The 14910-nt window shown below is 50.1% G+C and overlaps 1 protein-coding gene across 5 annotated transcripts in view; it reads left to right on the top strand.

Moving 5' to 3' along the window:
• Window positions 1–14910, top strand: part of ZNF592 (zinc finger protein 592) — a 44801-nt gene that overhangs the window by 20003 nt on the left and 9888 nt on the right. For all 5 annotated transcript variants that reach the window (XM_065077192.1, XM_065077194.1, XM_005509245.3 and 2 more), the window contains 3 exons: window positions 5883–6061; window positions 10920–11096; window positions 12862–13021. In XM_065077192.1, the coding sequence (XP_064933264.1) occupies window positions 5883–6061; window positions 10920–11096; window positions 12862–13021 (516 nt within the window). The remainder of the gene's footprint in view (window positions 1–5882; window positions 6062–10919; window positions 11097–12861; window positions 13022–14910) is intronic.

The following is a 14910-nucleotide window of genomic DNA, read 5'->3' as shown; positions in this document are numbered from 1 at the left end:
CTAATGTGAAGTGGAACGTTAACTTTAAGTAGGAATTTGCCACTGATCATCTCTTTTAATATCAGAAGCATCCTGCTAATCCCAAACCTGCAGCTCTGCCTCAAATTAAAACTCCCACCAGGCTGGATTTGAGCAGAATTGGGAGGTTGGGGTGTCCCTTGGGGGGGATTTTTGGTTTGAAGATGTAAAGGACAAGTGCTCTTTAGAACCTTTACATTCAAAAAATGTAATTTGTTTCACTTTGAGTCCTTAGAGTTCTTTTTAATTTAGTGATTATTAGGCTTATGAGTCTTTTTCGTAGCCCTGATCCCATGCCTTAGGGTTGGTCGGTACAGCTCCATGTTTTAAGTAGAAACTACGTGATGATCATATCAAAGACCCTTGTAGTCTGGGGGCATCTTGTTAATAGACGTGAACTTCCTCAGCATCACTGAACTCTCTGTAACGGCGGAGACTCTAAAACTGATGGGAAGTTTCTTTGCTCGTGCCGAAAGCAAAGAGTTTTGTGCCGCGGGTCTGTCTCTTGGTGATGGGATCATGTCCTTGCTTCTCAGGGGCTGTATCAGGGTGAGAAAATGGGAATTTTGCAGTGACTCCAGCAGGAGAAGGTGGGAGCCCATCCTAGATGTGGGGGTGCTGTGCACCGCCAGTGTTCCGGAGAAGATCCATCACAAACAGACCAAATTTGTTGCTGAGTTGCATCATCAGTCCTTGCAACGAAACGGCAAAGTTAACGGTGCAGCATCTGGCTGGAGGGCCGGGCCCAGAGAGTGCTGGTGAAAGGGGCTGCATCCAGCTGGCGGCCAGGCACTAGTGGTGTTCCCCAGGGGTCAGTGTTGGGTCCAGTCCTGTTTAACATCTTTATTGATGATTTAGATGAGGGGATTGAGACCATCATCAACAGATTTGCTGATGACACCAAGCTGGGAGGGAGTGTGGAGCTGCTGGAAGGCAGGAGGGCTCTGCAGAGGGATCTGGATAGACTGGAAAAATGGGCCCATTCCAATGGGATGAAGTTCAACAAGGCCAAGTGCCGGGTGCTGCACTTTGGCCACAACAACCCCCTGCAGCGCTCCAGGCTGGGCACAGAGTGGCTGGAGAGCAGTCAGGCAGAAAGGGACCTGGGGGACTAATGGACAGGAAGCTCAACATGAGCCACCAGTGTGCCCAGGTGGCCAAGAAGGCCAGTGGTGTCCTGTCCTGTATCCAAACGAGCGTGGTCAGCAGGACAAGGGCAGTGATCCTTCCCCTGTACTCTGCATTGGGGAGGCCACACCTGGAGTGTTGTGTTCAGTTCTGGGCCCCTCAGGTCAGGAAAGAGATTGAAGTGCTGGAGCGGGTCCAGAGAAGAGCAACAAGACTGGGGAAGGGACTGGAACACAAGCCCTATGGGGAGAGGCTGAGGGAGCTGGGCTTGTTTAGTCTGGAGAAGAGGAGGCTTAGAGCTGAGCTCAGCACTCTCTAGAACTACCTGAAGGGCCGTTCTAGCCAGGTGGGGATTGGTCTCTTCTCCCAGGCATCAGCAATAGGACAAGGGGCCATGGGCTTCAACTCTGCCAGGGGAAATTGAGGCTGGATGTTAGAAAGCAATTCTTTGCAGAGAGAGTGGTCAGGCATTGGAATGGCTGCCCAGGGAGGTGCTGGACTCACCGGCCCTGGAGGGTTTTAAACTGAGATTGGACATGGCACTTAGTGCCATGATCTAGTCAATGGACTGGAGTTGGACCAAGGGTTGGACTGGATGATCTCTGAGGGCTTTTCCAACCCAGTCCATTCTGTGATTCTGTGATCTGCAGGTTCCTCCCAGAGCAAAACTGTGTTAACAATAAACTCCCTCATTTGCAAACACCTCTGTGGCTACAGAGTTGGGTTTAATAGATGAACTTTTATGGTTTTTCAGCCTTCACTCTCCTTCGGTGAGTATTTTAATTTCTTTTTCCTTTTCGGAAGAAGCTAATGAGTAAAAATGGGAGGAAAATCAAGTGTTCTGAAGCGGCTGAGCTTCTGAGCAATTTTGTGTGTGTGAATGTGACTTCTGGAAGAAAAGCCCCAATGAAATGTGGCAGGCAACCCGGAATGAAAGAAAACTTGTAATAAATAACTCTTGATTAAAGTGTAGGTTATGGGAGTATATGAAAAACACAGACATTACACAACTCAAAATCATATCCTGGTAACACGCTTGAGAAATAACTGACTAATGAATGTCTGAAATTGCTGCCAGACTCCTTTGAAAAGTCACGGAAAACTGGGAGAGAGATAAAAATGTGACATCTGGAACCAAGTTACAATTTCCCCTGCAAAGCACAAGAGTTGCAAAAAGAAAATCCAAGACGAAGTCGTCCATGGGGAGCCCTTTTTCTTGATAAAAACAGCAGTTTCTGCCCTAAAACAGACAAGCGGACCCTCCTCACCCCCCTGGGCAGGATTTTCTGGCCTCCTAAAAAAAGGATGAGCATAAAAACACTGGTTGTAATTTTTTCCATGTGCTGAACCTTTTCCAGCTCTGCTGTGTTCCGTGGTCGATCTGATGGAGCGATACAGCCCGTTGTGTCGTCACTCCTTTGGTTCTTCGCGGTCGGCCCTTGTCCGTAACGCTGAATTAGTGGGTTATCATCACTGGTCTTGGCCGTTTTGCTGCTCGTTTCCCTTTCCCAGATATTTTGAGGCTATTTTGAAGCAGCAGGACTTCCCGGGGACCTTCCACCATCAAACACCAACCGCTTTTTCCTTCCTTCTACTTACTTAACCTTCCTCTCTTCAACCACGGCGCCTTCAAATCCTTTAGCAGAGGGTGTCACAGAACTGTTTCAGCTCTTCGTTACCCCCACGGTTTTGATCCTCTGTAGCGCTCGGACGGGTTTGTGAGCCAAGAAGAGCGAAGCCGCGTTGGCTTTTCCCAAGTACAGCGGTAACGCTGCTTAGAGACGCCACTTTTCCTTATCCTTCCTGATTTATCCCCGTGGCTCATCACTCCTTGTTGCCCTTCACTCCCTCACTCCTTGTCTCTTCCACAAGACAACCTGAACTCGGAGCCTTGGGCTGGTGTTTTGTGCCCCCTCTGCAGAACCTTCCAGCTCCTCCACCCGCAATAAATTCATTTTGCCTTCTCCTCGCTCAGTCTTGCGTTTATTTTTATTTATTTTTATTAACGTGCGCGCACAATTTTTGGCTGGCACCCTCGCCTGAAGAAGATAACCACTAGATTTCACCCCCCTAAACATTTTTGCTGTATTTCAGCTCATTTTTGGTCCATGCTGAGCCTTCCACGTAGTGACCGGAGTCGCTGCTCCTCAGCTGTGGAGCCCATTGAATATCGGACAGTTTGGGCCTACGCGGCAGTGAAAATTCGAGCTTTTAGCACGTGCCGGTTGCCTTTGGGTACCACGTGCTGGGGAGGATGCTCAGCCCCAAACCGCCTCTTCGCAGACTTAAAATCCAAACTAAATTGGCTTTGACAAGGCAGGATCTGGAGGGAAAATGTTTCTCGCCGAGCTAAAAGGGAAAAGGTGCTTTAAACTTGTGGTTTTGCTGAGTCCGCCTTAAATCCTAGGGCGGGATCAAAGTGAGAGGAGTCCTGTGTTAACAACCCCAAGAAGTTAAATTTCCCGTTGCAAATTGAAACCCGGTTAGAAAAAAAATACCATAAACCACAGTAAACTACCCTGAACTTTAATTTGTTCTTGTAGCTCTTATTTGGAGATCTGGGAGAGCTCTGGAGGATTTAAGGCCCCGCTCAGCTTCTCGCATTTCTGTTCCCCGCTTTCCCATCCCAGTTTGTTTGAATTGTGTTTGGGTGCATTCATGGGTCCTACAATCAGTTTCTTCCACATCTTTGCCGGCGAAACCTTTTCCCTAAACTTAAGTTGCAACATGTCTCAAACGACTTGTCCGAGGCTTTTGATGTGTTTGGCACTTTCTGCTGTTTCCTCCTTCAAAAGCCCAACTTCTATTCCCCCCACGTGCCAAGCCGAGTGTGTGACCGTCTGTCCCTCCAGGAGCCTGGACCCGTCATGGAGCAGCTTGGAGCGTCTCCCCCGACAGCCGCTCAGTGCGGAGTCTGGAGCTCCGGAGGCAGCGGCCGTGGGGCCTGTGCCCGCTGGCACAGCAGCGGTCCGGCTTCCCTCCGGAGACACGTGCGCTCCGGGTCTGTGTTCGGAGCTCCAGGGCCTGGTACCCGCACGCAGAGCAGACTTTCAGGCTTTTCAGTGTTTCTGGACACAACCCCTCAGGAAGAGAGCTGGGGGGAGCAGGGCAGCGGGAGGGCGGCTGGAGCTGGGACCTGCGCAGAGGCCCAGCCCGAGCGCAGGAAACCACGGGCCTTTGTATCTTCAGAGGCCATTCGCACCGCCATCCAGTCCAACAGCGACATTGCGCCACTAGATCCTTCTGCTCCCCTCTGGGCCTTTTCTCTCTGACTCCACACGGGCCTTTGTGTTGTTCGGCTGCGGTTGTTCCTGGTCCACGGCCTTGCAGGTGCTGTTTGATCTAAATAAATCCTTTCTTCTCAGCACAGTGCGAAACAGGCCCCGTTTTGCAGAGGTCTGTGATGTCTCTGCGTTAGCCGTGGGTCGTTGTTTTCCCAGTCAGCACAAAATAGGCCTTATCTTACAAGTGCTCAGTGCCGTTTCTTTTGTTAAATACGAGCAGGACTTTATAGCTTAAAATTTTAGCAAACCCGCCTTACCAAGTAACATGAATCAAAGAGTATATTAAAAATCATACAACCTTATATCTCTAAATAATCCATTACATTCGGTGTGCATCTGCTTAAGCGAAATGATTAATATTGAGCTTGAATTGGGCTCATCCACGGACCTGTGAGCAGTAAAACCATCGCCATACAGCTCATGTATTTAGCGGGGAGAGCTCAAAGTGGCTCATCCGGGCTGTCGCATTTATTGAATGAAGTGGTTGATTTGCTTACACGCCAAATCAATGGTGCTTCTTGTGCAAAGCTGTATTGATAGTAAGTGTGGCCCTTCTAAGAGTGGGGTAAAACAGCGTATTTTATAAAGGTTGCGGGAACAGGGAGAGAAAAGTCTTTGCGTCACTTGTAGTCGTCGGGAAGTTCCTACAAGGGTGTCGTAGCACACATGCTTTGCGGCCTTTGACAGTCCAGATTTCATCTGGTCCAAGGAGGTTTTGCAGGAGCCACAGCTGGTTTTGGGGGGCGCTGCTGCACGTTGGGGCGGCGCTGCCTGCGGCGGGAACGCGGTAAAGTGGAGTTCTTTCTGCTTTTTCGGGGGGTGATTTTGGTGCGGGGTGGGGGCTTGTTGAGCAAAGTGCTTTCCTCCTGAAGGGCCCTAATGCTGAAGTGAAAGCAGAGACCAAGCGAAAAACCTTCAGAGATAAGAGGTGAAAGATTTTGTTTTCCTTTCTTAGGGGAGATAAACCACAGAGGTCTGGGAATGGCTGCTGGCGTTGGGAATGGCTAATTGTGGAAGTTGTTGGGGGTTTTGGGGGAAAAGGTGGAAAGGAGACAAGCTGAGGTGCTTTGTAGAGTTAACACTAATCCTAGAGGAATGGAAACGGCCTCAAGTTGCGCCAGGGGAGGTTCAGATTGGATATTAGGAACAATTTCTTCCCCAAAGGGCTGTGGGGCATTGGAACAGGCTGCCCAGGGCAGTGCTGGAGTCACCAGCCCTGGAGGGGTTGAAAAGGCATTTAGACGAGGTTCTTAGGGACATGGGTTGGTGCTCGAGTTGGGTTATGATTGGACTCAACAATCGTGAGGGTCCCTTCACTGAAATGTGATTCTATTCTATGAACGTGCAGGAGTCTTCCTAAAACCTGCAAGTTTTCTGGGCTGAACTGGGGGTTGAGGGGTGGGGAAAAGGCAAAAAAAGCATAAATAACGAATAAACCCTTTTTTCCATCAGACGTGCCAGGTGTGCCAGATGATGCTGCCCAACCAGTGCAGTTTCTGCGCTCACCAGCGGATCCACGCGCACAAGTCCCCGTACTGCTGCCCCGAGTGCGGCGCCGTCTGCCGCTCCGCGTACTTCCAGACCCACGTCAGGGAGAACTGCCTGCACTACTCACGCAAGGTCGGATTCAGGTTCGTGCGGCTCCGGAGAAACCAAAGAGGAACGGCTGAGTGGATTTCAGAGGTTTCTGAGAGTGGAAATTATTTCAGGGCAGGTTTCAGCTGGAAGGTGCTCATGTTGACTTCAAGTTGCAGACGGGCATCTCGGTCTTGATATTTTCACAGAATGTGAGGGGTTGGAAGGGCCCTGGAAAGCTCATGCAGTGCAGTCCCCCCATGGAGCAGGAACACCCAGATGAGGTTACACAGGAAGGTGTCCAGGCGGGTTGGAATGTCTGCACAGAAGGAGACTCCACAACCCCCTGGGCAGCCTGGGCCAGGCTCTGCCACCCTCACCCCAAACAAGTTTCTTCTCAGATTTCAGTGGAACCTCCTGTGTTCCAGTTTGCACCCATTGCCCCTTGTCCTGTCACTGGTTGTCACCAGAAGAGCCTGGCTCCATCCTCCTGACACTCCCCCTTTCCATATTGATCCCCAGGAATGAGTCCCCCCTCAGTCTCCTCTTGTCCAGCTCCAGAGCCCCAGCTCCCTCAGCCTTTCCTCACACGGGAGATGCTCCACTCCCTTCAGCATCTTGGTGGCTGCGCTGGACTCTCTGCAGCAGTTCCCTGTCCTGCTGGAACTGAGGGGCCACAGCTGGACACAATATTCCAGGTGTGGTCTCCCCAGGGCAGAGCAGAGGGGCAGGAGAACCTCTCTGACCTACTGACCACCCCCTTCTAACCCACCCCAGGTACCATTGGCTTCCTGGCCACAAGGGCCCAGTGCTGGCTCATGGTCACCCTGCTGTCCCCAGGACCCCCAGGTCCCTTTCCCCTACACTGCTTTTATTTTCAGCAAACAGATTGCAGATCTTAATCCTCTCAATCTCTGTAAGGTCTGCGTCAGTTCTAATGGACTGAGGGATGTGTGCATTCACAAGGCCATACATTATTTTCTCTTGTGCCCCTACAAGTCTCCAAACAGTTCTTGTTAGATGAGACAGACCGAGGAAGGCTCCTGAGGTTATGGATGTACATTCATCATTTTTTCTCCAACCAAATAGATTGCTTTAATCAAAGACGTCACTTTTCCCTGCAAACCTTTCCTCTTTGGCGTGTCGAGGTCACCTCAGCCCCAGCACAGCTCTTAAGATGATTTGCTCAGGACATGAATGACAGACAAGGTGGCCCTTTAAGATGCCTTAAAGTTCTGTTTTTAGTTTGATTGCCATTACATACTTTGAAATTTCAAATTAACGGGGCAATTTCTGCTCTTGAAGCTGTTCTGTTGAGGTGTCTGTGATTTCAGGAAGCTCCGCTGTGCGGTTTGGTCTGAAATCCCACTTAGGTTTTCAAGGGCTTTTTCTTTCAGCCGTGAAGACAAGAGACGCATAACAAACTGATTCTGAATTTAATTATATACAGATAAGATTGGGTTTTTTTGATGTGGGATGTGATTTGAGGGGGCACAGCCCACAACAAAGAATTAATTCCGTTGCAAATGAAGTGGCTGCGATACTCAGGCTGTTTGAAAATGAGAGAAGAGGGAAAACTGGAAAAATAAAACAAACATGTTTTCCCTGAGATGGAAAAATGGGAACGGAGTAGATGTCAGAAACTAACCACGGGTTTAGTGCAGTTCTTTGGACTTCACCGAGAGTTTGATCCTGACTCTTAACTGGTATTTTTACACACATTATTCATTGCAGAGGTATGACAGGAATATCTTCATGATGCCTTAATCCTTGTCAGCAACAGGAGCTTCCATCCATCTACCGGTGTCATTACCCAATATCTGCTTTCTGTGCCAGAGACATTAATAAGATCCAAACTAAGAACTCAAGAATGATACTTACGGATCTTTTAGGCTTCTCTAGAAGCTGAATTTCTTTAACTTCTCCTCTAATTGGCATCTGCTCCGGCTCATCTGCGAAAAGCGAGTCCAGCAGACGGGTGAACGTCTGGCCGTGCCGTCCTTGTCCTGCCGATGTCATCGGCATCGCCGAAAACCAAAGAAATAAATCCGAGCTGCAGAACCATATCTAGATAATCTGTGGCATCTGCCCTGCGGCCACGGAGAGGCTTCTTTTCTTTCCCTTTTGTTACTCACAGAGCTGAAAAGCCGAGGAGTTCCTTTAAATCCTTCCCAGGATCAGCTCGACTTTTGCCGCTTCTCACTATATCCCTGTTTTCACAGTATCACAGTATGTTTGGGATTGGAAGGGACCTCAAAAGATCATCCAGTCCAATCCCCCTGCTGGAGCAGGAACACCCAGGTGAGGTCGCACAGGAACATGTCCAGGCGGGTTGGAATGTCTGCAGAGAAGGAGACTCCACAACCCTCCTGGGCAGCCTGGGCCAGGCTCTGCCACCCTCACTGAGAAGAAGTTTTTTCTCAAACTTAAGCGGAACCTCCTGTGTTCCAGCTTGATCCCATTACCCCTTGTCCTATCATTGTTTGCCACCGAGAAGAGCCTGGCTCCATGCTCATGGCACTCACCCTTTATATATTTATAAACATTAATGAGTCCCCCCTTAGTCTCCTCTTCTCCAAACTAAAGAGCCCCAGCTCCCTCAGCCTTTCTTCATAAGGGAGATGCTCCACTCCCTTAATCATCTTGGTTGCCCTACGCTGGACCCTCTCCAGCAGTTCCCTGTCCTGCTGGAACTGAGGGGCCCAGAACTGGACACAATATTCCTTGAATGTCTGATGCGTAAATTTGGGTTTGGTCTTGTGAGCAGTCCTTATTCTGTGTCCTTTTCTGCTGATTACCCCAATGCATTCAATGACCTTCGGAGTACGATTGTTTTATTTGAGTTTCACAGAATCACAGAATCCCAGAATGTGAGGGGTTGAAGGGCCCTGGAAAGCTCACCCAGTGCAATCCCCCCATGGAGCAGGAACACCCAGATGAGGTTACACAGGAAGGTGTCCAGGCGGGTTGGAATGTCTGCACAGAAGGAGACTCCACAACCCCCCTGGGCAGCCTGGGCCAGGCTCTGCCACCCTCACCCCAAACAAGTTTCTTCTCAGATTTCAGTGGAACCTCCTGTGTTCCAGTTTGCACCCATTGCCCCTTGTCCTGTCACTGGTTGTCACCATTTTAGACTGAAAATGAGAAAGGTGTTCTGCGGGTAAAAATTAAAATCAACAAGCGTGTCCTAAACGCTCCTTCCCAAGTGTAACCGAGCACCTTCCGGCTGTCCCGCTCCTGTTTTCCCGTTTTCCTGCTCTGGAGAGCCAAGGGGCTGGAAGGTGACGGCAAAGGAAACATTCCGAGGGTGAAGTCAACATCTTGTAGCTTTATCTTCTCTCACAAGAGCTTTCCAGGACTTTGATGCTGCTCCTCCTTGCCCTGGGGCTGCCGAGAGGCTGCTCCGGAGGCTGCTCCGGCAAATGATTCCCCGGTGTCGGGGAGACCATAGCGGAATTCGCAATTTGCAGGAGTTAGATGGCAAGCTTCTGACATCCTCCACCCACTTTGTTCTGCTAATTAGTTTACTTTATCAAAAGTCATCCTCCTGGCACTGGGATTCTTGATTAAAAGTGGCTGTTGTTTAAACTTCCATTTACTGTAAATCAAATTAACTCGTGATCATTTGACCCCGAGTTACTACTTATTTCATCCCTAATTGTATAAGAAGTACTCACTGAACGTAACACAGACCCATCTCTAGGCAGTTTGTTGGGTGTTTCTGGAAGGAGCCTGTTGGATATTCCTGGATATACCAGCCAGGCTTTACTGTCAGGATTAGCATTTGTTCTTCCATCTTTACCTGGGAATTTATTCCTCCATATTAACACTGTTCCCGGTGTTACTATAATAGGAAATCTCTCCCCGTCTCACGTGAACGAGTCTCGAAGGCAGAGCTGCCCGAACAGAATATTTTCCTGCTTCCCCAAAGACAACACCAGCTGTCACCAGCGCTTCCCTCTCTCCCTTGCAGAAAACAGCATTTCTGTGTGTATTTTGGGGCTTTGGCTCCTCGGGGTTGGCTTCTGCCGAGCCATCTTTTGAAGTGTAACTTCAAAGCGCAGGCTCGTTTCCTCAGCGCCGTCGGGAGGCCGGGTCGGAGGGAAGGATCATCCGACGGCTTCTTTGGTTTTGATACGGGCTTGGAGCTCTTCCAGCAGCTCCATAGCTGCGCTCCATCTGCCGTGGCAGCGTCCGTGCCGCGGCACAAACCCTAATTAGCGCCGCAGGCAAAGGGCAAACCTCAGCAAGAAGGAAAACGGTGTTTTCAGGGCGGCTTAGCTGCGGGCTCACCGGAGGGGGAGATCCCTGGAGCGTCTCGCATCCTCCTGGCTCCATGCGCAACTTCTGCTGCTTTTTCTTTCTCCTCCCAGAGCATCCCCCCAGATCCCAGACAAGCGCTTTCCAGGCAACACCTGTGCCTTAATGACTTTAATGAGCTTAATCAGTTCCCTGGGTGATTCTGTTGCTGTTTTGAGTATCTTTGCTGTCGCTGTTGTTATTTTCTAGGGCTTAGTGGAGTATGAGAAGCAATAGTAGAGGGTAACTGAAGATTTCCTGTTTGTTTTGTACTGGTGACCAACTGGCATTTCTGCTCCTTATTGCTACGCAGAGATCTCAACAAAATCTTTTACTTTAGTTCTTCACTTGTACCTGTGGTGGAATTGGCTTTCACAGATGGCATTTTGTTGAACCGCCTCTTCCTTTCTTCTTTCTGGGTTGTTTTAATCTTGGAAGGCTTCTTTTGTAGATCTTGTTTGCTCGGCGCTGCCATCTCGTTCTGGGATCTGCCCAGTTTGTGAATTCCTGTATTGTGTCCCCCCTTCACTCTTCCACGTTGCTACTGAAGACACTAAAGAGTTCCCACCTGGTGCTCACCTTTGTAACTCGGCCTCTTTCTTGCTGCGTCCCCAGGTGCATCCATTGCGGAGTCGTCTTCATGACCCTCGCCCTGCTCAAAGTCCACATCCACGAGAAGCACTGCGAAGTCTTCCACAAGTGTTCCTTCTGCCCCATGGCCTTCAAGTCGGCCGACAGCACCACGGCCCACATGAGCAGCCAGCACCCGGCAGAGCCTCACAAGACTACTCAGTAAGTACTGTGGCTTTCGATTTTCTTCTTTTTTGCTGGGTAGCTCCAGGATTCCCCCTTTCCCTCACGATTTTCACAGAACCACAGAATGTGAGGGGTTGGAAGGGCCCTGGAAAGCTCATCCAGTGCAATCCCCCCATGGAGCAGGAACACCCAGATGAGGTTACACAGGAAGGTGTCCAGGCGGGTTGGAATGTCTGCACAGAAGGAGACTCCACAACCCCCTGGGCAGCCTGGGCCAGGCTCTGCCACCCTCACCCCCAACAAGTTTCTTCTCAGATTTCAGTGGAACCTCCTGTGTTCCAGTTTGCACCCATTGCCCCTTGTCCTGTCACTGGTTGTCACCAGAAGAGCCTGGCTCCATCCTCCTGACACTCCCCCTTTCCATATTGATCCCCAGGAATGAGTCCCCCCTCAGTGTCCTCTTGTCCAGCTCCAGAGCCCCAGCTCCCTCAGCCTTTCCTCACACGGGAGATGCTCCACTCCCTTCAGCATCTTGGTGGCTGCGCTGGACTCTCTCCAGCAGTTCCCTGTCCTGCTGGAACTGAGGGGCCACAGCTGGACACAATATTCCAGGTGTGGTCTCCCCAGGGCAGAGCAGAGGGGCAGGAGAACCTCTCTGACCTACTGACCACCCCCTTCTAACCCACCCCAGGTACCATTGGCTTCCTGGCCACAAGGGGCCAGTGCTGGCTCATGGTCACCCTGCTGTCCCCAGGACCCCCAGGTCCCTTTCCCCTACACTGCTCTCTAATAGGTCATTCCCCAACTTACACTGGAACCTGGGGTTGTTCCTGCCCAGATTCAAGACTCTACACTTGCCCTTGTTCTATTTCATTAAATGTTTCCCCGCCCAGCTCTCCAGCCTGTCCAGGTCTCTGATGGCAGCACAGCTTCCAGTATCAGCCACTCCTCCCAGCTCCGTGTCACCAACAGACTTGCTGACAGTCACTCTATTCCCTCGCCCAAATCATTGATTAATATATTGAGTATGTATCTTTTTCTGGTTTTGGTTTCATTCCTCCTATGAGAAGATCTGTCTGCTGGGGGTCCATTCCGAGCCACAGCGTCCTTTGCTTGCTATGAACATGGTCTTCTGGGTAGGAGGAGAAGAGTTTGGGCAGGGAAGAGCTATTCAGCTCTTCACAGAATCACAGAACGGTTGGGGTTGGAAGGAACCTCTGGAGATCATCCAGTCCAACCCACCTGCTAAAGCAGGGTCACCAGAGCAGATCGCTAAAAAGCAGATCCCTAAAAGGTTCTTAATAGTCGCCTCTTTGTCCAGCAGTGCCCACCCTGGCACCTCTTGGCAGATGGTTCCAGGGTAACCGCAGCCTCTGGCACTTGCAGAGCGTTACTCCCAAAAATCACTAGAGAGGAACCTCCTGTTTTTTCCACCCTTCGCTTTCCCCTCCAAGGTTTGATCTAGTGCTGAAAATATGTGTGTTAAGGGAGGAACGGGGGGAAGGTTGGGATGGAAAGTAAAGATACTTCGAGTTTGCTCCCATCTGTCCGCGCTTAGCGACACGCACACGTAGGTAGTTAAGCATATGCATAGAAGTAAACTTATTTTTAGAAAGCTGTGGTATGTCCCTGAGGCGTTCTGTTGTTCTTCCCAGTTGCGCTGGTGGTTCAGCTGTCCTTGGGTGCATGTTGACAACACGAGGAGAGCACAGCCCTCCCGAAATTCCCGAGGTAACTTTTTCTGCTGTCTTCTTGACGTAACACAGAGAGACTGAGTTTCCCTTGTTTTGAATCATTCCAGGGTGATCTACAAATGCTCTTGCGAGACGGTCTTTAACAAGAAGAAGCTGCTCCAAGAGCACTTCGAGCAGAACACCAGCAAGTTGTTAGTAGGGGTGTTTAAGTGCCCGCAGTGTCAGCTGGTCTATATGCAGAAACAGCAGCTAATGCAGCACGTTAAGGTACGTAACTCCCGCCGCTTGTTGGTACAAGCTCCTATTTTTGGAGCTCACAGTTTGCATCAGCTGCGTGAGGAAATGGGTTGAAGAAGTGGAAGGTTCTTGAGCAACACGTTAGTAGAAAAATGGATTACAGTGGTTTCCAGTATTATCTGGAAACATCAGTGGAGTGTTTTGTGTTAGTTGGTAGTAATGCAGGTGGTTACGCTCATCTATATGTAATTTTACATTACGACAAGGAGTAAATCTTTTTGATTTTTAGCTGTTCTATATTAAACCCAAGGGTCTGATTAAACCAGGGCGGGAGATTGATCTTTGACTGGGAAACACGGAGAAGTATTCTCCGCCCTCAGCAACAGCTCATATTGCAATCGGCACTGCAAAAATCGCTCTTTTAGACACATGAAAAGCCGGTTATTGCCCATTTAGTGGTGGTTTTTAGCTGGATGCGTGTGAGGACTTGCAGGTCTGATTATCCCGTCAATGTGCGAGCGCCGCACTTGTCTCTCTCTCAGTCAGTATGTTCTATGTACAACATCTAACAACTCTACCGTGGAAGTCCTCTCGGAACGGTTCTTGGTGGTGTTCTAAAGCAAGAGCTTGCAAAGTCTTACTGCCCTTTAGCTTGCAAATCTGGAAATGCTTTGGTGTGGTAATGCATGAAAATGCGAAGTGCTCCTGTGAAGTTGATGATCGCTCATCTTGCTGCACTATAGCTTGGAAAATCGAGCTGAGATTAAGGCTGGGAGCCTCAAATCGGAATTCAACCCCCATGCTCAAAGACAAGGCTTGAGTTGAGATACACAACTGGCTGCAGCTCATTTCCAGCTCCCAGCCTCAGGGAGCAGTTTGTGCCCCAGCGCCCTGACATCTCCACTACAAAACTTCTGGATTTTGTGTATTTTGGCTGTATTGGGCCATCAACGGGTCTTTGAGATGGTAACTGAAGCAGATGTGCCAGGGTAGGAACTGCACTAATTTTTGCACTCATTATTGCACCTCTCTCATCTCCTATCAGGTCCTGCTCCTTTCTGCAATATAGAGGTTATAGAAGGTGCTGTCTGACGTGCAAAATAAAGAAACCACATGCCTTCCCATCTTCTCGTTTAGTTAAAACATAAGAGTAGGAGTTAGAAGGTCTGGTTCCTGTTATTGATTCTGCGGAGAAGTCGGTTCATTTTTCTACGCTCCTTTTTTCCCCAACTCCCCGCGGTGTAAGAAGGGGAGAGCTGGAGTAATGTGTTCTGACGCGGTGTAAGAAGAGGAGAGCTGGAGTAACGCGTTCTGATGCGGTGTAAGAAGGGGAGAGCTGGAGTAACGCGTTCTGATGCGGTGTAAGAAGGGGAGAGCTGGAGTAACGCGTTCTGACGCGGTGTAAGAAGGGGAGAGCTGGAGTAACGCGTTCTGACGCGGTGTAAGAAGATGAGAGCTGGAGTAACGCGTTCTGACGCGGTGTAAGAAGAGGAGAGCTGGAGTAACGCGTTCTGATGCGGTGTAAGAAGGGGAGAGCTGGAGTAACGCGTTCTGACGCGGTGTAAGAAGGGGAGAGCTGGAGTAACGCGTTCTGACGCGGTGTAAGAAGGGGAGAGCTGGAGTAACGCGTTCTGACCTGGTGTAAGCAGGGGAGAGCTGGAGTAACGCGTTCTGACGCGGTGTAAGCAGGGGAGAGCTGGAGTAACGCGTTCTGACGCGGTGTAAGCAGGGGAGAGCTGGAGTAACGCGTTCTGACCTGGTGTAAGCAGGGGAGAGCTGGAGTAACGCGTTCTGACGCGGTGTAAGAAGGGGAGAGCTGGAGTAACGCGTTCTGACGCGGTGTAAGAAGAGGAGAGCTGGAGTAACGCGTTCTGACGCGGGCTGTGCACAGAAGACGCGGCGTTCGTGTCGCCCTCGGC

The sequence above is a fragment of the Columba livia genome, chromosome 11 (genome assembly GCF_036013475.1).
Source record: "Columba livia isolate bColLiv1 breed racing homer chromosome 11, bColLiv1.pat.W.v2, whole genome shotgun sequence".
NCBI classification, from domain to species: Eukaryota; Metazoa; Chordata; class Aves; order Columbiformes; family Columbidae; genus Columba; species Columba livia.
Note: the sequence above shows the minus strand (reverse complement) of the source record. Positions and strands in the feature narration are given on the sequence as shown.